This window comes from Paramisgurnus dabryanus, chromosome 24 (genome assembly GCF_030506205.2).
Source record: "Paramisgurnus dabryanus chromosome 24, PD_genome_1.1, whole genome shotgun sequence".
Classification (NCBI taxonomy): Eukaryota; Metazoa; Chordata; class Actinopteri; order Cypriniformes; family Cobitidae; genus Paramisgurnus; species Paramisgurnus dabryanus.
The window spans coordinates 7255705-7283573 of record NC_133360.1 but is presented as its reverse complement, the minus strand read 5'-3'; the positions used below and the strand labels follow the sequence as shown (position 1 = coordinate 7283573).

The window sequence follows — 27869 nt, the reverse complement described above, 5'->3', positions numbered from 1 at the left end:
GAAGTGGATCAATTTGAGTCAGGATTAGTGTGTTATTTATTTTATATTAGTGTGTTATAACGTTTGTCGTCGACCTAACACACACACACACACACACACACACACACACACACACACACACACACACACACACACACATTCTTTGTGCTGGAATAAGTGACACTCCACGAGCCTCGGAAAACCTTTCAATAACAAATAGAGAGAGAGAAAGGAAAGGGCACTTCCCCAAATACCAGTGACGTACTAACTACCGCCTTTCTGTATTAAATCCACACCGAGCCTACAGACTCTATAAAAGGGACGTGTGTAAATAAGCAAATGAGTACAGATAGATAAATAGATAGATTCATACAATGTGCAGCAACAAACTCTGTAAAATAAAAAAGAAATAAAAAACTTTGTGTACCCAGAAACTTTTGTGTAAAAGATGTCATATCAGACAAGTTTATTGCTAGTTCAATCTAGTCGTTACTAATGCACGATTTAATGCACACACTGCAATGTCGATGCGAACGATATATTGACAGACCTAATTTGTATGCTACAAGCGATTTCCTGTAGCTCATTTGGCATTTTGGCATTGCGTTGGTAGCGCAAACGGTTACTAAATTAAAATGTTTCTATTACTTTAGTTAAAAACTGTAGATAAATCTTGAAAGGGACTTTGACTTCAATCACACGCTTTCTATCCACAGCCCCGCCCTCGAAATACACGTCACATGATTGACAAGCGGAAACCCTTGACGGCTTTGACTCTTTACTAAAGATAAACAGCCGGGACTCAATCAAGAAGTCCTATTTAAAGTATGACATTTTGACTAATATACTTAATTATCATGCTGTAAAGCACACAAATAAAACAGCTAGTTAACTTCATACAGTAGGGGGAGCTGAGGTCTTCCGCGCTCGTGAGAACCGCGCGAGGAAACACGAGGAGGCGGGGCTTCACTCTCCCTTCGACCACAACAAAGATGGAGTCGCGATATGACCGCTAGCCTGTCAATTTTCATGGCGACGCTCTGAAACTGGCGTTGAACTGAAGATGGACGCGTCAAGTTTGTTAGATCAGATCGCGGAGAAACGCGTTTGCATCGTCGGGTCCGAGCTGGTGGACAATTACACGGTCAGTTTGATTATCTGCGTTGGTTTCGTTGTTTATGCATATCGGTAATAAAATACGATAAGAGATGTCTAAATAATAACAAATACATGATTAGTACTATTAACTTACATAAAGACGTATATATTTGTATGTAAATATGATTTTATAGGCTAATAAAATTAATTGTGTGTTGCATAATACCGAATGTTTGTTAATTATAGTACACAAGTAATAATTAGCGCGTGATCCAGATATCTTTTAATGTGTGGATGTATTCTGTGTTAAATTATTAAATAAATAATTCATAATTCTTGATGTTTACATAACTATTTTACTGTATATAATATTTTCAGAAGCTCAGTAGCTTAATAAACAATATAAATCCTAATGGTTTCCATTACGAATATACCAGTATCAACTATCAGCTGTTTACCATTAAATTCATTACAAGACCATTATTATGTATTCCAGGAGGATTTAATGGTGTCCCATCCACTAATTATGTAATGTTCCCACTCCTATCAGGTTTACATCATTGAAGTCAAAGTTGGAGATCACAGCTGGACGGTTAAACATCGCTACAGCGACTTTCATGATCTGCACGAGAAAGTGAGTAATGTTTAACAACGCTTTCAGAAAGAACCGGTCCTGATTTGTGATATTGACTTTGTGTGCATAGTTCACGGTGATTGACAGATAAAATTTTCGACATTTGTTGACTTCAGCTCACTGCGGAAAAGAAGATCGATAAACATCTGTTGCCACCCAAGAAGATCCTCGGGAAAAACTCCAAAAGCCTCGTCGAGAAGAGACAGAAAGAGCTTGAGGTTTATCTGCAAACCCTCCTGAGCAGTTTCCCGTCCTCGACCCCCAAAGTCCTTTCCAACTTCTTGCATTATCACTTATATGTGAGTGTTTTCAAAAGTTAACGTGTTAGTTTTGTAAATCTGTCATAAACTGGTTATATATTACACATAGTTTGATAGTACTTTGGATGATTGTGCTTTGCATGCATGCATTTTTTCATGCAATGTTATATTTTGCATTCTATTCTCTCATCTCATCCATAAGTAATTAGTACTAGGAATGACCAAGGCCTGTTATGTGCACGCTAGTGATGTTTTGTCACAGACAGTGGTGGTATTGATGCTGACATCTGAATGGCTTTTGTCTTATGGAGGCATATGACCGGCCTAAGTGAAAAAAAATTATGTTTGTGTTTTTTGCTTATATTCCTTGAGCCAGTTTTGATTAATTCATCAACATATTTCAATAGAGAACATAAAGTATATGAAATGGAGGATTACAGTTTAGTTCAGTTACTGTCAGAGCCGGCGACGTTTTAATAGTCCTAACAATAGAGCTGCGCAATATATGGAAATCGTCTATATACAGCAACCATGCGTATCGCAATGGTTTGCGATATCTAATTGGTTTTTATTACTTTACAGTTTATTAAATATGAATGTTAATGTCTGTCTGTGTACGAGTGCATGTGCGTTTCGATATGGAAGGAGATCAACGATCAGAAAGATGTGAAACGTTTGCTACCTATTTAATTTTTAGTTTATATTATAGTTTAAAGGTGTTGTGTGTAAAACGTGCTTTAGTTGATAGGTGATTTAGCTGTATCTAGTGATGAGAATTTGAACCATCGGCTTAAGGGCTCGTTATAGTTGTGCGTAGGTCCTACGGCGTAGGTTCCGCGACAGTTTTCATTTATACTTTTGCGTCGTCATCCGACGTGCTGTTAAAAATTTTGCGAGGTGCACGTCAGGCTACGGATAACCTACGCCGTAGTTACGGCATAGAACTTACGCACGACTATAAATCGGGATTTAGCCCACTGCACTCCCTTTCGAAACGCATAGTGAAGCTACGGTAGCCACCTGTAGAAACATAGTGGCGCAAAATGGCGACTTCCATGTAAGGCGACCCGCAGTGTATATTGATAAAAATGGCTGATTAAAAGCTAATAAAAACAATATAGTTAATTTTGTAAGGTCTTTATACATGATATATTGTTATGTATATTATATTGCATTGCTGTCAAGAGATCCTCCTTTAAATATATTTTACAAACTTACAACGAAAATTGATTATCGTGAGGCCGCAAAAGCTAGCGCATATTGCACCCCCACTAAAAACCGCACAGTCCTAGTTACTAATACACAAAACGCACTGGTTATGAATACATTTAATGCCTTAAAGGAATAGTTTTTTGAGTTTTCATTAGATAACAGTGGGATATTATCGTATTTTAGGCACTTGAATATGTTTAATATTATGAGAATTGTATGTAACGTTACATTTTTAAAGGAACAGTATGTAAGAAATTTATATCAATTAATCATTAAATGGCCCTGAAATGTCACTAGACATTAAGAAATCCTTTTCATTTCAAATACTTATATCACTGACAACAGCAGTCCGGCCAGGATATTGTCATTTAAAAAGTGGAGTTGCAGCCCTCAACTGATGTTTATGTTGTCGTTTGGTATATTGGCCACCAGCTGTGTGATTGCAGTACCAGTTTCAGCCACACGTTTTGTGATTGCAATACCAGTTTTGGCCACAATCCTACATACTGTTCCTTTAACTTGAACTTTTTTTTCAGGAAATCAACGGAATTGCTGCTGGCTTGGCAGAAGAGCTGTTTCATAAGGGTTTGTTATTTATGATTTATTGGAAACAGAAAAATAGCACATTTTGAACACAATATGATGCATTATATTTGTCATTCACAGTAATCACATAATATTTTGGGTGGGAAATGCATAATTAAAAGTTAATTAAAATGTCGCAATGGTCCTAAAATAGCATGCTTCATTTTATGCACTTCATAATGGTCGACCAATGTGTGTTTGATACCGATATTGAGAATGCATGAGGCTGATATAACACAAATGTGATTACAGTTATTTGGTGCAAAAAAAGGGCAAATATAAAGATTAATCATCCGATAATCCAATCAGACGATATATTCGTCTGACAATAGTACTTGTTTATATGTGACCCTGTACCATAAGTGTCATAAGTTGCATGGGTATATTTGTTGCGATAGTCAACAATACATTGTATTGGTCAAAATTCTAATTTTTTATGCCAAAAATCATTAGTATATTAAGTAATGATCATGTTCATGAAGATATTTTGTATATTTCCTATTATAAATATATCAAAAATGTATTTATCATTAATTATGTGTGTTGCTCATGACTTCTATTGGACAATTTAAAGGTGATTTTCTCAATATTACGGTTTTTTTTTGCACCCTCAGATTCCAGATTTTCAAATAGTTGTATCTCGACCAGGGTTAGGGTTATTAAAATTGTTTAACTTTAGACTGGTTTTGTGGTCCAGGGTCACACACACATAATTATGTTACTTACAGTCCTATTTTTACAGACTTTAAGGTTCAGGAAAGACTTGCGCTTATGCTAAAATAGAGTAATGTGTCTTTGCTCAGGTGAGCAGCTGTTAGCTGCAGGTGAGGTGTTTGTACTGAGACCCCTGCAGCTGTACGCCGTCACCCAGCAGCTAAAACAAGCCAAACCCACGTGTGCCAACGGTGATGCCAAAACTGACCTCGGGCACATTCTGGACTTCACCTGCCGCCTCAAATATCTCAAGGTGTGACTTTTATTGGCCTCAGGTTAACAATGCATAATTTTGATATTGGAGATGTTTATTGTTAATTCTGCGAATTCAGATCCCTGGAATGAAAGGAGCGGTGGGTGCGAGTAACATTGAGGAGCAGAGCCTACCATTCGACTTGTCCATCTTTAAAGCACTTCTCCAGATTGAGGTGAGGATGTCCACATTCTGCATAATATTGAGAGAGTTATGTATTGTGGATGACTGACATCTGTCCGTCTTTAGATCAGCGATTGTGATGTCGGACAGATCGAAGGTCTGCCGTATCTGAGACCCACACTGGCCACGCTCAACATTCACAGATCAGCCAGCAGTATGAAGGTACTGTAGATAATTTTGTTGTTGATCCATATTAAACAATATCTTGACAGCCACAACATTCGGCTATCTTAAAATCGAATGGTTTCAGGGTGAATTGATTGTATTGGTGTCTTTAAGTGTCAGTAAAACTTTGAATTGTAAAATTATATGGTTTTTAATTTAGTTGTTGTTTTGTGTCGTTTTTATTGAAGCAAAACATTCAGGAAGACATTGACATTAGCTACGTTTCCATTACTCTTCAAATTGCGCAAATTCATTCGTCAATTTCGCATAAACTCCCATATATCGCAAAAAATAATTTTACGTTTGGGTGAGGAGTTTCTCAAATAAAAAAGAAAACCGTTGTTTTTTTCCCCGCATTTACAGGTCACCTGACGTGCGTAAAAAAAAAATCACATGATCTGTCACGGAATAGGAGTGTTTGACGACTTGTGGCGTCAAAAGAACCAGCAAATGACATCTGAATTTCTCTTGCTGTATTTTGAAGTTGACTGCTCTGTACGCTTTTAAGTCGCTCTTGCATTATTTTCATGTCAGCGCAGAGCCGTTACTGTGTGTTCACACCAGATGCGGAAGAGGCGGCAAAAACGCGCTATTCGCGCATAGTTGGACGCTTAATCATTTTGAGTAATTCGAGACATTTGCACGTGAAATTCTAGTCATTAGAGACATTCACGTGTAAATTTGCATCATGGGAGGGGCCTTATATAGCTCAAATTGAGTAAACTTACCAGATTGTTTGACCTCCTTACTCGCCTTCTTCCATACAAGATCCTTTTAATTCCTGTAAAAGTATGAAGATGTCTCGTGTAGCGATGATGATGATTGTCCTCCATTGTTTTTTTTGTTTATTTCCTCCGCTCACCTTCTGTAATCACGTCACTGCTAGAGCAAGCTCCTGATTGGTTAACGCAGTGCAAAAAAGTTCAGATTTTTCAACCTCATGCTTATCGCGCCACAGGATGCCTATTCGGGTCTTTGCATTGACTTAACATGTAAATCACTCGCGCTTGCTGCCTCTTCCGCATCTGGTGTGAACGCACCATTAGAAGTCGAACACACTCGTTGGCATAGTTTTTGGAATGACTTAACGCGAGACAACAAAATTACGGTTTAGTTGCATAAGATTGGTTAATTGAAACGCCTTTCAATTGTCAACGTTTAGAAATGGAATCAGCTATTTAACAATCAGTTGATCGAATAAATGATTATCTGTTGTCCGTCTTTGACAGGAAATCTTAGTACCTGAGGCATCCGAGTTTGCGCAGTGGGAGCCGGAGGGCGTCCATACGGATTGTCCCGTGACTGCGATCGTTTCGAAATGGAAGACGCTCACGACTCTCGACATGAGCCGAAACTTCATTCGCTGCATTGATGAATCAATGGTAAGTTACAGATTCAGTATTACACTGTGTGTAAAATCCGATAAACACCTGTTGTCTTTAATCGTATTGATCTTGACCTTTTTGTCTCTACAGAAGCTGATCCCTGCGGTTGAATTTCTCGATCTCAGCCACAACGAGTTGTCTTCAGTTGAAAACCTTCAGGTATGATCTCCTCAATCAGTTTCATGTTTTATTTCATATCACAGCTTTCAAGTATTTTAATGTGTTTACAATATTTATACAGCATTTATACAATTTGGTTCATCTGGACCTGTCCTTCAACAAACTCACCGTCATGGAGGGCGTTCATACTAAACTCGGGAATATCAAGACTCTGAATCTAGCTGGGAATCAGATGGAAACCCTCTCTGGACTCAGCAAACTTTACTCTTTAGTTAACTTGGATTTAAGCAGCAACAAATTAGGCCAGGTATGTGTATATGTCTATAACTTTATTTTGTAATAATACTTGCTGTCCCCACCTGGTTTCATTTTGATTTTTTCACAGCTGGATGAAATTAAACACATCGCCGCTCTTCCCTGTCTCGAAAAACTCGCTTTGGCCAATAATCCCATGTGTATCATCCCAGACTACAGAACTAAAGTTTTGGCACAGTTCTGTGACCGAGCATCGGAGGTATTGTACTCTTTATTACACAATTACACATATTGTCCTTTTAGATACCTGCAAAGCTTAGTATATTCACAGCCATTATGGGCCAAAACTGTCTTTGCTGTTTTATTAGTTGCAAACTTGCAAAACCTTTCTTTGGAAGGTATTTTTGCTTTGAAGTATGTATCCTTTGACGTATGCCCACTACGAAGGATGCACCCTTTGTAGCATGCACTCTACATGCACCTTTGAGTTATACACCCTAAACAAATAACTTTTGGTAAAATAAAGATAAACTTTCAGGGATGCACCCTACGAAGGATGCACCCTACGAAGGATGCATAAGAAACATTTGGAAATAAAATAAATTTTGTAGCCTACGAAGGATGCACACTTTGCAGTATGCATCCTTTGAGATATACACCCTAAACAATTAACTTTTGATCAAATTTGAGGGATGCACCCTACGAAGGATGCACACTTTGTAGGATGCACCCTACAAAGGATGGATGCACCCTACGAAGGATGGACACTTTGTAGGATGCACCCTATGAAGGATGCACACTTTGTAGGATGCACCCTACGAAGGATGCACACTTTGAAGGATGCATCCTTTGAGGTATTCACCCTTGGCAAAACAAGTAACTTTTGGTAAAATAAAGATAAACTTTGAGGGATGCACCCTACGTAGTATGCACCCTACATAGTATGCACTGTTTTGGCAAAACAAGTAACATTTTGAAAATAAATATAAACTTTGTAGCCTATGAAGGATGCACACTTTGTAGTATGCACTGTTTTGGCAAAACAAGTAAAATATAAACTTCGAAGGATGCACACTTTGTAGGATGCACACTTTGTAGTATGCACTGTTTTGGCAAAACAAGTAAAATATAAACTTCGAAGGATGCACCCTTCGAAGGATGCACCCTCCGAAGGATGCACCCTAAGAAGGATGCACACTTTGTAATATGTATCCTTTAAGGTATTCACCCTTGGCAAAACAAGTAACATTTGGTAAAATAAAGATAAACTTTGAGGGATGCACCCTACGTAGTATGCACTGTTTTGGCAAAACAAGGAACATTTTGAAAATAAATATAAACTTTGTAGCCTATGAAGGATGCACACTTTGCAGTATGCACTGTTTTGGCAAAACAAGTAAAATATAAACTTTGTAGGATGCACCCTTCGAAGGATGCACACTTTGTAGGATGCATCCTTTGAGGTATTCACCCTTGGCAAAACAAGTAACATTTGGAAAAAAAAAGATAAACTTTGTAGTATTCACCCTACAAAGTATGGACCTTATGAAGAAAATACATATCAGATGTGTTGGGATTGAATTTTTAAGTTTTTTTTAATGTTTTTTTATTCTGTGTTCGACACTGCAGGTGTGTTTGGACGGCACGACCACTACAGAGAAAGAGTTTGATACTGTCGAGGTCCTGAAAGCCATTCAGAAAGCCAAAGAAGCTAAAAACCGAATGGCAAACAATGAGAAAAAGGTATTTTGGAGAGTTTTAATGCAAAAGTGAGACCCATTTAATGGTTGTTTTTAACTTTTGAATGTTTTACTTAGGTTGCTTTTGTTTTGTACGGGTAAAAACTCAATAGACTGTGTCTTAACTTAATGATCTGTATGTATATACTTTCCGGAAAAAATGTCACTGGGGCAGACGCCTTTAAAAAGGTCCTTATATGTACAATTAGGTACAGATATGTATATATTTGGTACCAATATGTACTTTTGAGGTACTAATATGAACTCTTTAGGTACAAAGGTGTATAATTTTTTCGGAGCATTTTTGAGTACCATGTTCAATACTTCAGATTTAGACTTTTGTAGAATACTTACTAAGATTTACAGCTTGTTAGAAAAATATGACATGCATCTGAAATGATCCAGCTGGATAAAGACATGGGTTACAGTGCCACCTGCTGGCCAGAACCTGATAGTGACTCCATTTTATTTAACAAACACATCTGCAGTCTTTGAGTAAACATGCAGTCTTTATCATAAAAGATAGTTGTAGTAAAATTAAATGGCTCCATGTTTTCCTGAACTGTTTTTTGGAGCTTCACCGCATTACTTTGTGCTAAATCTACCATATATGTTATTTCCGAATATCCTCCTCGCATGATTCCCAATCCCATTAGTTTATTCCCACCGGCTTATGCTTTCCCTAAGAGGTGCCCTGATGTTATTGTTATCAGGTGAGTGACGCCCCGGGTCCGGCCGAAGGTGGGCCGCAGTCATCGTCCTCCTCTGCCTCGCCCTCCCTGTCCCGCTCCACCTGCTCCAGTCAAGGTAATCATGTATGTATCACGCTGCAGGGACACGGGGGCGGGATCAAACCGACAGCGTTAAAGGGGAAGTGTGTAATTTCTTCCTTAGTAGTGACTGTAATAGGAAATACAAAAATCTGAAACACTCTCCTCCCATTGATCAGAAATGCAGAAAGTTCCGCCCTCAATCTCGCACCATTGGTTGTGGATCTTCGCATGTTGAGGTGGGATGGGAGAAAGCATTTCATTTGAACGTGTCATCATCAAGCTTCATATCTTAAAAAAAAGAGTGATAGTTTACCTAAAAATTATTATTTGTTATAAACCAGTATACATTTCTTGCTCAACACAAAAATATTAAACATAATTAAACATGGAGTACCATTGACTTCATAGTAGGACAAAAAATACTGTGAAAGTCAATGGTGCCCCAAAATTGTTTGTTTATAAACATTGTACAAAATATTTTTTTGTTCAGCAAAAAAAGACATTTATACAGGTTAGGAAGAACTTAAAGGTTAGTAAATGATGACAAAATATTAATTTTTGGGTGAACTATCCCTTTAAGACGGACAGTCTCGGTCACCATTCACTTGTAGTAGGTCTATTTCCAGTGTACTATTCCTTTGAGATCTATATATTACACACATCTCCTTTAAACCTGAAAAGTTTATAATGTCCCTCTGACGGTGTGGCAATTTTACAGTTGAACATCAAAGTATGCAGTATCCAATATTTTGGATGTTTCTTTATAAAGGTTTGTGGACTTGAATGTTTAATCCCACAGCTGCTTGAATTGGTATTTCTTTATTTTTTTATTATTATAAACAAATAATCAGGATCTTTTGGTTTCTCTTTGTTGATCTCTAGCTTTTTATTTTTCATTTCTCTTTATCTGAATAATTTGTTTATATCTGATTTATTGCCGTTCTGATGGTTAAATAAAGTTTGGGAGTCTTGGTACAATCACAGTTTAAATCAAGATATTTCTTCTCATGTATACATTATTATATGCATTCATTTGCTTTCCTTTGCAGTTTCAAACTGGCCTCAGTGTTGAGTTTCGTGATTATTAATTCACATTGGTTGCTGTAATTCAGTTTGGGACTGATTTATACCTCATTTGATCTTCATCTTTTCCTCCTGTGAGTTGGTTACTAAGCAACCGCCTCCGGGTGCTTTTGATAGATTTTTGCAAGCTTCATGAATATTAAGAATCGCACGCTTGTGTAAAAGCTATTAGAAAAGAGTCTTATATAAAAAGTTATATATTCGGATATAATAAAGTGTAAGCTTAGTAGTTGCGCATTGCATTAGTTGTGCAAAAGGTCATGGGTTCATACTAGAGATGCACTGACAAGAGAATTCCACCGATACAAATAGCCGATTATTCAGACTGATATCGGCCAATGCCGATAGTTTGGTGTTTATGTTAACTTGCATAATTACTAAATTCTAAAGATTACATTTTCTAAATTTTATTTGTTTATATAATGACCATTAATATTAAACATTTTCTATACACAACGCTTAAATTCATTGCATTTTCCTATTCTCTTTTGATTGACAGGATCAGCTATAACTATCGGCAGTTTATAAACTATAGTCCGATAGTGTTAAAAATTTCTTTTATCAACCGATACCGATTATCGGTTGATATATCGGTGCATCTCTAATTCGAATCCAGGGAACACACATAAGTGTCTGTCAAATTCATATGTAAATGTAACAAATACATTTTCAACAAATCATCACTTGCATACCTTCAGTGTGTCGGAACTGATTTTGTATTTAAATTTGATCACAAACATTATAAACTTAATTTATGTGAGCTTGTTTTTCAGAATTGTGTTAAAATTATTAGTATTTTTGTTTCCAAATGCTAAATTTATGCTATGTTTTACGTTTTCTAAATTTTGTTTTCCACGTTCGTTTCAGATATAACTTGTAAAGAAAAAAAAATTGTTACCAAAGAAATATTAACTCCTGTGGATTCTACATTTACCCAGAGATGCTATGATGTTTACAATACAACCTGTGATGTCGACCCGCAGGTTGGTTTATATTTTATCTCGCAACTACGGGATTGATACACAGTGAGGATCCCGCAATGTTTTTGACTGTAATCGGCTTGAATATTAGTAGTATCGGTACCGATTACCGGTTACCTGCAAATAAAAAATTGCCAGTTTTATTATATTTAATATTGAATTAAGATATTAAATCTTAATTGCAGGTGAAAACTGATTCCTGTTTGTCCCCTGAAGTCACCCGTGAGAGTGGCAGGTTCGTTTTCAATGCACTTATATTAAAATATAGCTTAAACATTTTCTAAACTATTCCATTGGTGCAACCTACAATGTTTAAAAAGATGTGCATTTTTTTTTAGCTCCTGTTGTTGTGAAGATGTCTGGAAACCCTGGACCACAAGTCTTTCCAATCTCCACTTGCCTCCTTCATTACTTCTTTACAACAAAACCAACCAAGACTTCACCAACAAGCTTTCTGCTCTCATCAACCAGTCCGACAGAGAAGAGTCAACACCAAAACCACCCATCACAACTTCTTTAGAAGTTACAGACCAAGATTGTCCTCGATCTGGGGATGGATACTTCGAAATGAGTGTAGATGATAGTCAAGAAATCATGGGCTGCTCCTCATCAAATTTATCTGATGATGTAAAGAAGGACTCGGATGATGTTAATATAGTGGTTTGGTCTTTTTGCGTCAGTGTTGGAGAAGGTTTGAGTCAGCGGCCATCTTGTTTGGTGGCAACAAATGGTTCGCTGGTGGTTTTCAATGCACGGTTAGAAGAACCAGCAAGCACGTTGGAGGAGCTAATGGAGAACCTCGAGAAAGACTTGGTTGTGCTGTATTCGGACATTGTAAGCTTTCAGTTTGAAATTCCAGACGTTTGTGTCTCCTTAAAGGTTAAGTGTAGCAATACACGCTGGTTTTTCTTCGCGGACACCCAGAGTCTGAATGAGATTCACTCTTATGTTAGTCCTCAAGTGAACCAAATTAACGTTAGTGCTACCTCTAACGTAAAACTGTTTGTCCGACAGTTTATAAACTCGTGGGATTTTGAAGGAAACGAGGGCAGTGTTAAAGGCGGACACTTGATTCATTTCTTCAATTTCGATTCGAAATCTACCTCCGACAAAGTCCCAAACACCTCCGATGTTTTATCTCAGATCCGCGACAAGGACCAAACTTCCAAACCCACGATGCTCTTCATGACCTCTCGCCATTTCTGCGTTCTCAAAGTCGACTTCATCGCCCTGGCGGGTCGAGACCCCTCGGAGGCGAATGCGTTGCGTAGCTGCTCCAAAATGATCCGCATCCCTCTTTCCTACATGTTTCTCGACCCCAGACAGAGTTGCTCATGTAGGAACTCAACTTTTGGTGGTTTCCGTGGCGACCATGTCGTAGAGTTAATGGCGGGTCACGAACGCCTGACTGTCATTTTCGCCCTGCCGAAAGAGAAATTCACCTTCCTCAGAGACTTCGCCTGGCTGCGTTCCAATCTCAGAGAAATTAAGACCATCACCCTACAACGCCACTTGAGAGTTGGCAGTTGCAACGACTCCTCAATAACTAACCAAGGATATCCGAACACAAGGTAAAGATGATTAAAAAATTTTATCAACAAACCAAACTTGTATTGTTTTTACAGTATGTGTTTTGTCGTCACATTGCAGCGTTCCTCAGGATGCAGGACGGCCTCATCTGTCCTTGTCTCTGCTGTATCCAGCCACATCTCTCATTCAGCAATTGACCGAAGACAACCAGTGTCCTTCACATCTCACGCTGTCACCGTCTTTACTCTTCCTCTCGTCTTTAAAGGGAGAACAGCTCGTTCACTTCTTCCGCGATAACATCGCAGAGGCGAGTTATCTAACGCAATTGTTCTTCAGAGATTTCTTTAGGCATGTGACTTGAGTAGGGGTTTTGATATTTTCATCCCATCTTCCGCAAGCGCTTGCGTTTGTTTATTGACATTGACTTGGTTACGTTTTGGCAGCTGCTGTGTTTACAAAAGGAAAATCATCAACTCATTCGCGAGTGTTTTTCCGGCCTTCTGTAATTAGTGCCGTGTTTTAACAGGATATCCTAGATAGCGTTGATCCAGGAAACAAACACACCCAAGACTTAAAGCTTGCGACATGATCTACAACCTTCATGAGTAACATAGATTTATTTTAGGTGTTTAGTAGTTTTTTCAAACATTGTTCTATGCTTGATTTTGATTGGCCACAACATTTTAAAGTTTTGAATTATTGGCAGTGATGCAGGCCGTGTGACCGCATAACATTTCCGCTTCACCAAAAACAACTATGCAATCAAACAGATTGACCAATTAAAAGAGCATAATTAGTTAGAAAATAAAAGATAATCATCTTAATAATCTCTGTAATTATAGATCATTATCTTAGCCTTTCTCTCTCACCCCCTCCCTCTATCTCTTTTTCGCTCACCCTCTTTCTCTCTCTTACCTTTTTTCACTTACCCCCTCTCTCCCTCTTTTTTCCTCTCTCTTGCTAACCCTATCTTTCTCTCTAACTCTCTCTTACCCCCTCCCTCTCTATTTCTCACCCTCTCTCCCCGCATTTGCCGTGAAATCACACGCTATTCACCTCAAACGCATCTAGTTCGCCCCAGTTGAAAATATTCAACTCGAGCGTGACATGAAGTTAAATCCCGCGAGTAATCTAGAGCGAGCAATGATATGCGATTGCATGCTTCGCGTTTGGTGTAAACCCACAATTACTGCTATAATCTGAAGGTCATGTTCCTCACGTGTGCAGGTGGAAAACGAAGAACTGAAGATGATCCTTTGGACCTCAGTGCTGTTCTACACATCTCCTGATGTGGAGACGTCCGCTTGCGCCCTGCTGTCCACAAGAGCCATCTATCTCATCCTGGATGATTCAGCAGCGATGCTCGCCAACCAATCCAGTAAGCAGAACTCCAACATCATCTGCTAAGCCAGTGTCTGTACTGTTTAATATGTCTGTATACATATTATTGTACACAAATATGTAGTGTAATAAAATAAATACAGATTGGGACATTGAAAATGACTGACAAAAAGTCCAGAAAAAAACTCAACCCAGATTTTTATTTTCTGTGGAGCATACATTGAATTTTATAGTCATTAATGGAGCCTGATATGTATATTAATACATTAAAACGTTATTACGCAGTGATGTGGACCTGGCAACCATCCGAGCAGATAGACTCAGACTTCTTCATCTCCTACAACTTTACTATCAAACTGAAGGACCTTCAGAGCGTCAACGTAGGCCTGTTTGACCAGTACTTCAGAATCGTGGGTGAGTTTGTCCTGACCCAGCCGAAACAGTTTAAAGCAGATGATAGGAGCTTGACAAATGCATTAGCCAATCAAACTGCATTATACACAGTTTAATGATTAAGTATTAAGTAGCGTAATCGTAACGTACTAATAATAAAGTGCATGACACTGAATGGTTTTTTTTACAGTTAAGCTTTGCTATGAAAACAATCGGGTTTCATTAGCAGAAGCAAACTGCTTTCGTCCTTTGGCAAGCAGCCCACATTCTGTGCCGCATTCTTCACATTTCTTGCAATGTGTCCGTGGCAGGAATATGCATTCATTGTTCTGTGGGTGTTTGGGTAGTAAATTTAAACATAAATAATCTTTTTAAATAACCATGAGCATGATCTTTAATTAATATCCTAATGATGTTTGGCAAAAAAATTGATTGTTGGCTATTGCTACAAATATATATACGTGTGCCTTATGACTGGTTTTGTGATCCTGGGTCACATATGATATTAAAGATGTAGCGCTTAATTTCTCTCTCTCCAAAGGTCCTACAGCCGATCAGATAATTTCATGTCTGACCCGTGATGGTTACGGTACACACCGGTTCCTTCAGCAGCTCATGATGGTTCTGTCACTGCTGGAGAAGGTTCCTTCACCCGAGCCGTCTGAGATGGACTTCTATTCACAGTTTGGAAACAAAAGCACAGGTATGACAACCACCTGACAAAAATCCATGAGCCTCATTTATAAAATGCTAAGTAGAAAATGTCTTACAATCATTTCTTAAAAGCGCACACGTGTGATTCATAAAGCGAATGTATGCATAGAAAACGCGCGTAAGAGTGCCTTTCAGACGTGAAATCTATAAATCGCAAATGAGCTTGAAATTGTGCGCAGCTGAACAGTTGCAGATTTCCGCTTTTAAACGATGCCTGACCCCTCGTTCAGACAGCCAGCGACGTTATCGCTGTGTGTCGCTCGTCTCTTTCAATGAGGCATTTCTAAATCTGCTTGTCATAAACAAATGAGTACCGTCCACGCCAGTAACTGACGAGAGAAGGATAATGTGAACTCCACTGCTTTGTTCTCATTGGTAGTCGCTCCCGAAATTCGCTCAACATTTGCATAAAGTTAAACTTTTCTTAACTTTCTCGCTGTGCGCCGGTTTTCAGCGCGGAAGAAGCTGCTAGCTGCTGGCTTATTTGAAAAACACCAAGATTCCATTGGAAACAATTGAAAACATAAGCTGGCCGCGGGCGTAAAAGTTTTGGTGTACACAACCCCTTAATGTCATTGACATATAAAAAGCGTCGGTCAATGTTTAAATCCTTTTCGAGCAGCAATAATGGCTTATATTTCCAAAAACCTGCAGCATTCGTACAAGCAAAAGTGCGTACGTCTGTTTGGACCCTGACGTGGTGCTAAGGACTGTTTTTATAAATATGGATTTTTGCGTACGCACACTTTACGATCAAATCTATGCAAACGCACACTTTAAAAATAAGGCCCCTGGCATTTACAGTCTATACCTGGGTATTTATCTTATTTTCTCCCAGAAAGTTTTTATTCAGTCAGAGGACACCAAACACGTTATAGACGTAGTAGTAACAACATAAACAAGCGGCTTTTGTGGAACACACGATAAGCTCTGCTAAGAATAAATAACCACAAAGTCCTTTTAAAGTAGTTTATTTATATAACAAGCTAAATAAACAACACGTAGATAACATAGCAAACCAAGACATTTGTTATTTTTGACGAGGTGTTTCTTCAAGAGTTCAGTTTAGCAACTAGCGAGAATATAAACAAATCGAAGCCGGAAGTAAAGTTCCGACCAGAAGCGTAATCGCGTGCGTCGGATGAAACCGTCTATAAGTATATTCAAAATGTTGAAATTGACTAAAATTGTATAAAAAAAAGTAATAAATCTTTGCACCAATATTAAAACGGTAATAAACAGCAATATTTTAAAAATATTTCGATAACATAAAAACTATATTTGAATCGAAACTAAAAAGGCTATTAAAGAGCACCAATTATCCGATTTACGATTTTACATTTTCTTTGGTGTGTGTATTATGCTGCGTTCCAGGCAACCTGTAACCCATAAATCACGACTTCAAAACCACGACTTACGACTCTGAACTGGGAGTACATCGATCTAGTACGAGTTCACGGGTGGGAAGTCACGGGTTTGACTGCCGTTCCAGTGCACTTTCACAGGTAGAAGGTTGTAAAAACACGAGTTACAGGCTGCATGGAACGCACACTCCCAGTTCAGAGTCGTGGTTTTGAAGTCGTAATTCACTTGCTCAAAAGCCTGCCTGGAACGCAGCATTAGTACATGTTAACGATATGCAAAAGATACAAGCCCCAAAGTAAACAACGACTTAAGTTATCGTCTCCAACGTAAATCTCCTTTCTTGGACTACAACAAACACACAGATTGTAGGCAACAGTTTACTTCCTGGGATTGGTGATGTAGACAAGACCAACATCATTATAGTTTCTCCCGCTTTGGACTCAACAGCCTGTAAGTTAACTCCTGTTAGCATTGCATTGTGAACGAATCTTTTAAACATGGTAAGGAGCGTCACATTTCCAGCTGACGTCAGAGGTATTCAAGCCAATCACAACGTAAAGATTAGTTGGCCAATCAAGGACACAGAGCTTTTCAAATCCGTGCGTTTTAGGAAGAGAGTGAAATCTGGAGCTACAAAAATCTACAGTATGTCAAAAATAATGTGTTTTTTAACCATAAACCACGCGAACACATTGTATTATACCAAATATACAAAATAACATTCACATTGTTGCCTAATTTCATATCACCAGCAAAATCATTGCAAATATATCATAACTGGGCTCACTTTAAAATCCCCTAATGTTTTCGTTTCATTTAATCAGGTAAAATGGAAAACTATGAACTGGTCCACTCCAGCAAAGTAAAGTTTGTGTACCCCAGCGAGGAAGAGATCGGAGACTTGACCTTCATCGTGGCGGAGAGGAAGAGCCCTCAACCTCCATCTCACTCCTTCAACATCCTTCTCTACGTGCTGGTGTTCCAGGTCCACGTCATTCCGGATCAAACCGGCAAAAACCGAAGCCTCCTCCAGCCCAAAACTCTTATTCTCACCAGCACGGATGTCTTCCTGCTGGATGAGGATCACATTAGTTATCCTCTACCCGAATTCGCAAAAGAGCCACCGCAGAGAGACAAGTACCGCTTGACGGACGCCCGACGGATCCGCGATCTGGACCGCGTGCTGATGGGCTACCAGACTTACCCGCAAGCCCTCACGCTGGTCTTCGATGATGTTCCCGGGCCCGATCTTCTGTGTCATCTCACCATGGACCATTTTGCGGAGCAGGAAGGGAGGGGTGATAGAACGCAGGGGGGAGCGGAGGGTGAGGTGCAGTGGTGTATATTCGTACCGGGAGCAGACAGCAGGGAGCGACTGATTTCTATTTTGGCTCGCCAGTGGGAGGCGTTGTGCAGTAGAGAGCTGCCGGTTGAACTCACGGGATGAAACATAAATAAATTTACAAAACTACAAATTTTGCTTTTTTTGAACTCTTTTTTTTTTTACATATTTGATAAAATGCATCCTGGGAAACGTAATATTGTAGAGTCCACATGAGTGTAATATATATATATAAATATCCAGTATTTAGTACATGTATTATTTTTTTATTATTTTCCTCTGGCTTCAGACTTTGCTTTTTGCTGCTGTTCATTTATTTATCTGCTGCTGTGTACAATCGAACATTTGTCATGAAATGCAATGTCTGTTTTTTTTTGCAACAGTGTTATATTTTTATTTAGCGTAAACATGCCGTGGATTGATTTTTTTTAGGCGTTTTAATGATGGATAAAAGTCTTTTTATACATAAATGCTGTTTTTAAAGTTTTATTGTATTAGGAAGTAAGGAGATTTGAATCTGTGGATTATTTTAAACAGATTGTATTGTTCATTCGGGTTCGTAAGAGGAAACCACAGAGCACATGTTTACAAAACACATTCAGCTTTGTGAGATTATTAATATGGGAAGTCGAGACTTAACAAGCACTTTGCATTTCTAAGAAAATAAATGACATTTAAATATAAATTTTTTTATGATCTTTATATATGTGGGATTTTTTCTTTTTAAATACATACAAATGAAATATATAAAAACAATAGTTTTTACTCTAAATATGAAATAGAGCTGTCACAATGATTAAATAATCGCCTCATTGCGATTGTTTGACCTCATCGCGCTGATTTCAGATCACCGCAATGATTGCATATCTCTCTAAAAAACACAAGGGGGAGCTGGAGTGCAACTTTCAGCAGTATGAATTGCAAAGTAAAACATACATTTCCAAATTTCAAATGTAGGGATTTTTTTTGTTATGTGTATTAATATTTACTGCCAGGTAAAAACCTTGCAAAATATTTAACAATGTTAGAAAAATTATTTCATGAACAAACATGACAAAATGTATGAGAATTAAACGTCAAAGCCCTAAAACCGGCAATTAATCGTCACAATTTATTAGACAATTAACCGTCAGCCAAATTTCATAATCGTGACAGCCCTAATTATGAAAAATAACAAAACATGAAACCATGTAAAAACAACATTTATATATTTATAAGATTTAAAATTGTAGTTAAAGGGATAGTTCACCCGCAAATGAAAATTTGTAAAACAAACACTTCTGGGGCACCATTGACTTTCATTTTATTTATTTTTTTCAGTCAGTGGTGCCCCTGATTTAGCTGGTTAAAACAGTTTTCAAAATATCTTTGAAAAAAATAAATTTATACAAGTTTGGAACAATGTGAAGGAAAATAATGACAAAAGTTGAATTTTTGTGTTAACTATCCCTTTAAGTTAATTATGTTTTGTCACACAACTAAAATGCATCTTGCAGATATACAGTGCTTAAGAAATGTAAAAGACCACCAACCAATGTAAGGTTTTTCCATATAGTAAAGCACAGTTTTTACTTACAATCCTTGATAGAAAAATACGTTTTAATGCTTGAATATTACCCTCAATAAATGTCTGACTTCTGAGAGAAGTTGAATGTGCCGGCTCAAATTTTGGTATAAATCACGTATTTAATTTGACATCCTCACTCCTGTCCAAAATGATGAAACACTCTGATAAAGAAAAAGTTAACATCAAAGCACTTCATGAAGCTGGATGATCTTCGACAGAAATAGACAGGTGGTCTAATAAATTTGTTAAGCCCTGTACATAAATTGACCTCTAAAAAGTCATGTGATGTACTAATGGCAAAGCGAAAATAAACTCCCATTCTAATAAATAATTTTGTTTTCCCTGAGTTTCATAGTCAGCAATCTTAGATCCTGCTGTGAAACCCAATGGGCATCGGCTATTGTTCAAAAAATAACATTTGTGGCCGGGTTGACCGCTAATACAGATTATTTCAGAAACTTTTAGGAAACTGACACTGATATTTTTCAGTGGTGTCACAATTACGACCTGGCATCCAGTAAGTGAGAAAGGCCAGGAAATGTTTGCTTTGTTAAATGAACAGGACCAACACTGGCTATTCCATGACCTCCATCACTTCCTGTTATTTCTTGGTAGAAAAACTGGTCTGCATAAAGGTCAGGTTGGAATCACTGTGTGGTTTGTTCGGAAAGATAACCTTTAATTATAGATTTGGGGATATTAAATGTAAGCCCTTATCTTGTAGTTGGTGCATTCTGTACTAGCCTGAATAACAATGTAATATTTCTGAACATTTTTGTTTGTTACTTTGTGACTGGATCTGTTTTATCGCCCCTGTGAGACTGGATTTAGGGCGGTATTTGATATGGGGTGGCAATATTCACTTGTATTTTAGGGCTGTCATGACAGTTAATTGTCTAATAAATTGTGATGGTTATGAGGATTAATTGCCTGGTTTAGATTTAATTGCTTTGACATTTAATTCTCATACATTTTGTTTGTTCATAAAATAAAAAATTTCACAGATTGTTGTGATTATTTAAATTAATTCTTTTGCAAGGTTTATTTGGCAGTAAATATAAATACACATAACACATATTTAAAAGTAATCTGTCTAGTGAAAAATGAAGCAGCAGTATTGCACAATATGTCGCACAGTCAAATGTTTGAGTTCTGTAGCTCTGTTTAAGATGTGTTATTTGCAGCCTAATTAATTAAAAAGGCGATAGAGATGCTATTGGATCGGTATCGACAGATACTCAAGGTTATGTTGTCAACAACAGTATCAGACATGAAAAAGTGGTATCGGCTCAGCCCTAGCCAAAAATTGTATTTTATTGCTTAAAAATAAATAAAAGTAGGGCTCTCACAATGATTAAATAATCATCTCATCGCAATTGTTTGACCTCATCGCGATGATTTCTGATCACCGCAATGATTGCACATCTCTCCAAAAAAAAAAAACAAGGGGGAGCTGTATAAACGAGACCATATCAGATTATTTTTTAAATATGTGTTATAATATTTACTGCCAGATAACCCTGGCAAAATGTTTTAATTTAAATAATTACAACAATGTGTGAAAATTATTTCAAAAAATGTATGAGAATTAAATGTCAAAGCAAAAAAAAAAAAAAACAGTCAATTAATCATCATAACCGTCAAAGCCCTAAAACTGCCATTAATCATAATAATAACCACACATTTTCTTAGACAATTAAGATTTATTAAGCTTTATTTCTAAGTTTGCTTTTTTGAGGTTAAGAGGTGGGGTAACATTATTGTTTTTTTTTTCTAATAATTGTACATTTCTGTACGATTCACTTCATATGAATACATGCGAATTAGCCTGCTCGTAAAATATGTACAAATTGCTGCGAGATTTGGTTGGCTGCGCAGTAATTTTTAGTCTGTTGCAATAGCATTTTGTTGTCCACTAGACTAAAAGTGTTTATTTTATCACTTAACAATGCAACACAAGTTACTAAGTCAGTGCGCCACAATTTACTTAAGTTTATTTTTTGAGGTTAATGGTTTGTCTAGCTGACTAGGGTGTTTTCGCATATAGTTCATTTTAAAAGAACCAAACTTAAAATAATCCAGAAAATAACTAGCCGAATGTGACCTCGGTCCTTTTGATGTTCACAATATAGTGGACTCAAAAGAGGACCAGGTCTTTTTTTTGTCATCTTCAGAACTGAAGTTCACATCACAACTTCGTAAAAACTCAGACCCCAGCTTTCTGTTTAGCTGTTGATTTCGATACATGTCAAAACTTGGGACTGGGACCTCATTGCTTTCACATTTCAAAAATAAATCGAACCTCAGGATGTGGTCTGAGTAAGGTTCGCTCATGTGTCCTTTTAGGGGGTGTGAGATCACTTGGTTTGTTCACATATACACACTGAACTGCTTCGAGAGCATTTGGAGGGCTTAAACGAACTAGGTGTGAAAACACCCTAATAGTTGTCCTCAAGATGCATTAACATGACACAGTAAAACTTAAAATTAATGATTTTAAGCTTAATGTCCTAATTTTTTTAAGTCAACTTTTTTGTTTCTCATGTCATGTTATCACGTCAGCAGAGGAACACAATAGCAGGAACTCTCAAAATCTCAGACTGATGACACAGCAGTGTTGTAGCGTGAGCGACTGTGGTTTTTTCAACTATACTGAATGTCTGCTTTCCAATTTCAGTCTGCTGCACAATTGGATGCCCTATGAATTATATTTAAAAGCTTTCTATAAGTAATAAAATAAAAAAGAACAATCTTAATCAAAAAAGTTAAAAGCGTTAAGTAAAAAAGTTCAACAATAAATAAAATAGATAAAAAAAAGGTTTTGATAAGTTTTGTTGTTCCTGTAGTTTAAATTATAAAGTTTGCAGTTTGCAACATAAAGATCATGGGTTTGATTCAAAAGGACGCAACTTTTGACTAAATGTGACCATTTTGCAAAAATGCATCTGCTAAATGCATAAATTTTAATGTGACCTATAGTTCAATGTTAGTTAAAATATCTTGCTTGTCCTGAGATACCAAAAATATTTCACCAATCCTAAATGATAAGAAAAATGTTCCAAATCCCCATTTACTGTTGTCTTGCAAATTTCGCTGAACCCTGCAGTCCTGTCAGCTGACAACCGTTGACTTCCCAACCATCGTGGAGGAGGAAATCCGGTGATTTTCCTGTCAGGAAAAGTCAGTTTTCTCACATTTGAAGCTGGTGTGTGGTCATATCAAACCTCTCTCACTCTGTGTCAAGTCCCCGAAAGAAGACGAGGAACCAAGGTCTCAGTGTAGACTTTAGGAAATGTTTGAAATTGAGACTTTCTGTTGTGTCCTGTGACTGGAGATTGTGTCTGCTCACAGGAAAAGCAATTTATGTTTATCTGAAAACTTTTAAGGAGTGCCAAAGATTTTAACGCTGTATGGAAGCAGCCATGTCGTATCTTTTTATTGTGGGACTTGTGGTACTTTGGAGTTCGCAGCTTCAGGTATGTCGCTTAATTTGTTGCCTCTGAGTTATTTTGTTAAACTTTTTGTTAGAGGAATGGTTAAGGGCTATCTATTTTAAATGAATAATATGCTTGCACACGGTTGCATGGTAATAATGTATGCATTATGCATTTGCCGCAGACGATTTTATGCAAAGTGACTTACAGTGCATTCAAACTATATATAATTTTTTATCAGTATGTGTGTTCACTGGGGTTCAAAGCTAGTGACCTTTGCCTTGCTATGGCACTAATATCTACCAATCAGGTGCGTCATGCACCAATTTTTTTAAGGGGAGCACAATGTGCACAGCTCAGAGAAATTTGTGCATAAACAGACATAAAAAAACATAACAGGTTTTATAGTCTTTATGGCACTCCCACTTACATTTCTAACAATCTGAACCTCCCTCCCTTTATGCTAAAAACTTTGATATCAAATACTTATATCATTTAATTCAATCAGATAATAACATATTGGTGTCATACAGTGTTGGGTGTAACTAGTTACAAAGTAACTAGTTACTGTAATAATATTACTTTTTTCAGTAACTAGTAGTGTAAGGCATTACCCGTCTGAAAATGGTAATATTATTACAGTTTTCCCGAGCTAGTTACTTAAGTTACATTCGCCAGTAGCACCTTCATCACACAAGGCACAAAACACAGAGAACAAAAGGGAAGGGGAGGAGGGCGTGAATGGAACAGTGATTGGTCTAAGTTTGGCACGAGGTATCATTTACCATCACCGATTGGTCGACACCCGGCAGCCAGCAGGACAGAGCGGCAGCGGCACACTCAAAGACAGATCGGGTAAATGGAAGCGTCAACAACGGCAAGCTCTTTTTCAGAGGAAGGTTCCCAGCAACAGAAAGCTAGTTTCGCCGAGTGGAGATTCAGTCATATTTTATTATGTTCAACGGAAGGAAAATAACTTGACGGTGAAGTGCACACTCTTTAATGTTTCTCCAAACGCTGTGCCCCACGTCCAGTAGCGGGTAAGGAAGCCAGCATTTTCTTGGCCGTGGCTTGCCCAAATAAACATTCTTGTCCAGAAAAAAAATGTAACTAGTAATATAACTAGTAATATAACTAGTTACTTTCTCCAGGGAGTAATAAAGTAAAGTAAGGCATTACTATTTTTGAGAGTAATATGTAATACGTAATATATTACTTTTTTGAGTAACTAGCCCCAACACTGGTGTCATATTTACATCTACAATTGCATTTTTGTTTATTTACGTTCTGTTTGATGACTTGATTAATTGTGCCATTCATATGCATTGCACAACAACTGCGTTATGCCATAAAATTTATATAAATTGTATAAAAAGTATATAAATGAAAATGACATGAGCAACAGTCACGTGATTGATTTTAATGTTCGATAATGATTTAATAATATGTTTATATAATTTTTTTTACAGTCAAACGCATTTTTGCACTAAATTTTACCTCATATGTGAGCATGTGATTCCTCGCTCCTGTGAACTCTGGGGTTGTTAAAAGATGAATCTAAAAAACTCCTAATATAACGTTGAGACTCACATTTTAAACCATACATTTTCTACACAGCGGAGGTTAACTGCACATTACCGTACTAGGGTTTGGAAATGTTGTGAGCGTAAATGACGACGGTTTAATTCTTCAGATAGCACAGCGCCTGCCGCCTAAATTAAAGACTCGTTCGGCTTCATGAGGTGCCGCTAGAAACGACATGCGGATGACGTCAAAGTACCGCGAGAGCGATTAAAGAAACCATACTGAGAAGTCTAATTTCGCCTCGCTCTCGCGGTACTTTTACGTCATCCGACTGTCAGTTCTTGCGGAGCAGAAGGAAACACTTCTAAAGTAACACAATCAAAGCCCTATCAAAATGCGAAATCTCAATAAATTGACAAGGATGCAGGACAGAATCGATAATCTTGAGCATATAAACAGATAAAAATACAAGTTACCGTTTAATGGACGCTTCTTTGAGTTGGAGGTTGCATGCAAAATCAATTTGGTTAAAAAAACCGTTTGAATGGGCATGACGCATCTTGAAAATGTATGTAGGCAGCATTATTTAGAAATTTTGCACAATTATACAGAAATACATTAATACATTTTTTTATTATACAGAAATACTTTATGTGCACACGAAAACCTGACTGACACACCTGTATTTCTTCTTTATCCAGGCCGATCCAGTACCCAACCGGTGCAACACCACCCGTACCATTCTGCACACGACCCCGTGCACATCCTGCGCGGCCTCCCATGCTGTCGTCTGCCCGGAAGGTTTCAGGAAAACGTCTATGAACGCCGGGAACCCCGGATGCAGGTGATCACTGATTTTGTAAAACTGTCTGTGAAACCGCAGCTGAAGTCATTAAATTTACAAAATATCATACGATTCTGTGAAAAACCAGCTTTAAAAACGTGTATGCTCCAAATCTCATTTAAATTTGAGCCTAGATTTGACGGGTCTCTTTTCTTGATGTTTCAGTTATGTGGTGAGCATCGGAGACCGTCACGTTGAACTTCCCGGCTGCTCACACACCTGTGAGAAGGTGACGACGGAGGAGAAGTGCTGTCCGGATTTCTGGAGTCCGCTGTGCTTGCGTGAGTCCTCTAAATATGTTGGTTTTTGTTATTACACTGTAAGAAGTGTGACCAAAACCATGTCAAATTGTTTTCTAAATCAGTCGAGGTTTTTCTCCTCGCTTTCTCATGAGGCAATGACTTGGAGGCAGCGTTCTGGACAGAGGGGATACAACTACGGGCAAATCTCGCGAGATGTTGGGTTTAGGAGTAAGATTATGATTAAAACAGCGGTTCTGTTTTAATCCCACAGTTAAGGCATAAATCCTGTGAAATGTTGGGTTTAGGGTTAGGTTTGGTGGTAGGATTAGGATGTAAACAGCGCTCATCCGGCGAGATTTCACGAGATTTTGTCCGTAGCTGTATCCCTTCTAGCCACAACCGTAGCTCCGCATTCTGACATCCTTCATAGCCAGCGTAAGAATCAAATATTCAAAAACCAAAAGCCTGAATCAAAAATATATAAAATCTGTTTTTTAGTCCTCTGATAAACTTAAAAAGTAGAAGAATTGCTAGTCACGTTTGATGCTGTGGCTTAATGATTAAACATTTAAGGTCGTATCTCAAAGGTTGTGGGTTCAAAGCCCAAAAGGACTGATCCATGAACTTGTTTATTCATGGTTCAAATTCCTATCCTCAGGGTAGCTCCAAGCATTACTATTTTTAATATGCATTTGCAAAACACTAAATGACAAGTTAACTGGTTTGCATTTAACCGTTTTTGTTTCCAGCTTGTCCCAGTTGGTCAGGACAGACTTGTAATGGTCACGGTACGTGTGTATCTGGAGACTCGGGAAACGGCACCTGTGTTTGTAAGGTAAATCTCCATATTTGTTACGGTAAATTTACCGTTATTGGTTTGGTGGATATTAAAAGCTTTCAAGATGAATTATTAAATTTAACAATCAATAACATAGTTCTCTTCTAATCTTCCTCAGGAGGGATATACAGGTTTTGCCTGCCAGGAATGTTCAAATACGAACGCTTATGGAAACCAATGCAGCTCAGGTCTGTCATTTACATTTATGTGCGATACAAACAGCCTTATTACAATAAGTTTTTTTTTTTTCATTTTTGGAATGATAATACAAATGTCTACTTGTCTAAAATGGTGACGTTATAGAGTGCGACTGCGTGAAAGGAAAGTGTAACTCCGGACCAGATGGCAATGGAGAGTGTTATTGTCAACCGCCTTACTCAGGACCAAAGTGCAATAAAGGTAATCCAGCACAATATTTGTGAGAGATTTAATACCCTGGTACACGTTAATATGATGTTAACACACCAAAAATACCATGTTTTTGAGACATGGTAGCATACCGTAATTGTGTTATACCATACCATTTTGTTGTAAGTGAGCACATCTGTATCTGTGAATATTATCCCAGTGTAGTCCTTGGGACAACATGCATAAAAGTCCTGAAAAAACATTTCTGGGAACCAGTCAGGTTTAAGAATTAGATTTAGTGCAAATGTTAGGTTAGACTTGGACCTGATTGCGCACCATTTATATTAACTTACTGTTTCCTTCCAGTTTAAGGTCCTGGTTAGGGGTTCTGGTTAGTTTTAGAAACATCTTATAGACAAAAAGCTTTATCGTGTTGAGAATATACAATTAAATAAAATAAATAATCACTTAAAATGTTCTTTTCTTGTCTCGTTTAGTTTCTTCATCTTGTTCAAACTGTCCAAACTACTCGTATTGTAAGGGAGATGGCACAAATGCTGTATGTGAATGTCTGCCTGGGTATGAGAAGATTGGAAGTGTTTGTACAGGTACTTCGCAAACAATACTTTGCATGATGGACATTCTTTTTTCAATAAACATAAAAAATTATGTGTTTACGAATAGGTTTCTGGAACAGTTTTCTGGTAGAGTATGACAATATTACATGCTAACCTCATGCTAACGTTCTCACATATTTGCCTTTGCTTTAAAGGTGCAGTGCGTAACTTTTAGAAAGATCTCTTGACAGAAATGCAATATAAGTTACATAAATACATTATTAGTGGTGTATAAAGACCTTACATAATGAACTGTATTGTTTTTATTACTTTAGATTGTGTGTACACCAACGTGTTTAAATGCGACTGAAAACGGCAGGCAGATGCCAACTGTGGGCACTTGCCAGCGTTT

General features: G+C 37.7%; 2 protein-coding genes across 7 annotated transcripts in view; both read left to right on the top strand.

Moving 5' to 3' along the window:
• Positions 1 to 775: 775 nt before the first annotated feature.
• On the top strand, positions 776 to 20681 carry nisch (nischarin). Of its 6 annotated transcripts, XM_065244499.2 has the most exons (21): positions 826 to 1123; positions 1628 to 1711; positions 1828 to 2010; positions 3720 to 3768; positions 4572 to 4735; positions 4815 to 4910; positions 4985 to 5080; positions 6313 to 6465; positions 6559 to 6627; positions 6710 to 6895; positions 6974 to 7102; positions 8473 to 8586; positions 9296 to 9389; positions 11306 to 11421; positions 11604 to 11653; positions 11757 to 12989; positions 13069 to 13255; positions 14176 to 14326; positions 14575 to 14703; positions 15224 to 15385; positions 17586 to 20681. In XM_065244499.2, the coding sequence occupies exons 1-21, from the start codon at positions 1043 to 1045 to the stop codon at positions 18206 to 18208; spliced, it is 4149 nt and encodes a 1382-aa protein (XP_065100571.1). In that variant the 5' UTR covers positions 826 to 1042; the 3' UTR covers positions 18209 to 20681. The 6 variants fall into 6 exon arrangements, 3 of the variants coding, with proteins under 3 accessions (XP_065100572.1, XP_065100573.1, XP_065100571.1); XR_010524299.2 differs by lacking the exons at positions 11604 to 11653; positions 11757 to 12989; positions 13069 to 13255; ... (2 more) ...; positions 15224 to 15385; positions 17586 to 20681 and adding an exon at positions 10405 to 10512 and having other exon boundaries at positions 776 to 1123; positions 9296 to 9397; positions 11306 to 11420; XR_010524316.2 differs by lacking the exons at positions 11604 to 11653; positions 11757 to 12989; positions 13069 to 13255; ... (2 more) ...; positions 15224 to 15385; positions 17586 to 20681 and adding an exon at positions 10405 to 10512 and having other exon boundaries at positions 778 to 1123; positions 11306 to 11420.
• Positions 20682 to 22828: 2147 nt separating this feature from the next.
• Positions 22829 to 27869, top strand: part of stab1 (stabilin 1) — a 40431-nt gene continuing 35390 nt past the window's right edge. The window contains exons 1-7 of the mRNA XM_065244498.2: positions 22829 to 23146; positions 25330 to 25472; positions 25638 to 25753; positions 26464 to 26549; positions 26671 to 26740; positions 26856 to 26951; positions 27398 to 27508. Of these exons, the coding sequence (XP_065100570.1) occupies positions 23081 to 23146; positions 25330 to 25472; positions 25638 to 25753; positions 26464 to 26549; positions 26671 to 26740; positions 26856 to 26951; positions 27398 to 27508 (688 nt within the window). The 5' untranslated portion in view covers positions 22829 to 23080. The remainder of the gene's footprint in view (positions 23147 to 25329; positions 25473 to 25637; positions 25754 to 26463; positions 26550 to 26670; positions 26741 to 26855; positions 26952 to 27397; positions 27509 to 27869) is intronic.

Bases quoted from the DNA above. Each gene is read 5' to 3' on its own strand.
- nisch (XM_065244499.2), top strand. From the start codon at position 1,043: ATGGACGCGTCAAGTTTGTTAGATCAGATCGCGGAGAAACGCGTTTGC. The intron at 4,736-4,814 runs GTGTGACTTTTA...CTGCGAATTCAG, and splicing joins GCCGCCTCAAATATCTCAAG to ATCCCTGGAATGAAAGGAGC. The intron at 5,081-6,312 runs GTACTGTAGATA...CGTCTTTGACAG, and splicing joins GATCAGCCAGCAGTATGAAG to GAAATCTTAGTACCTGAGGC.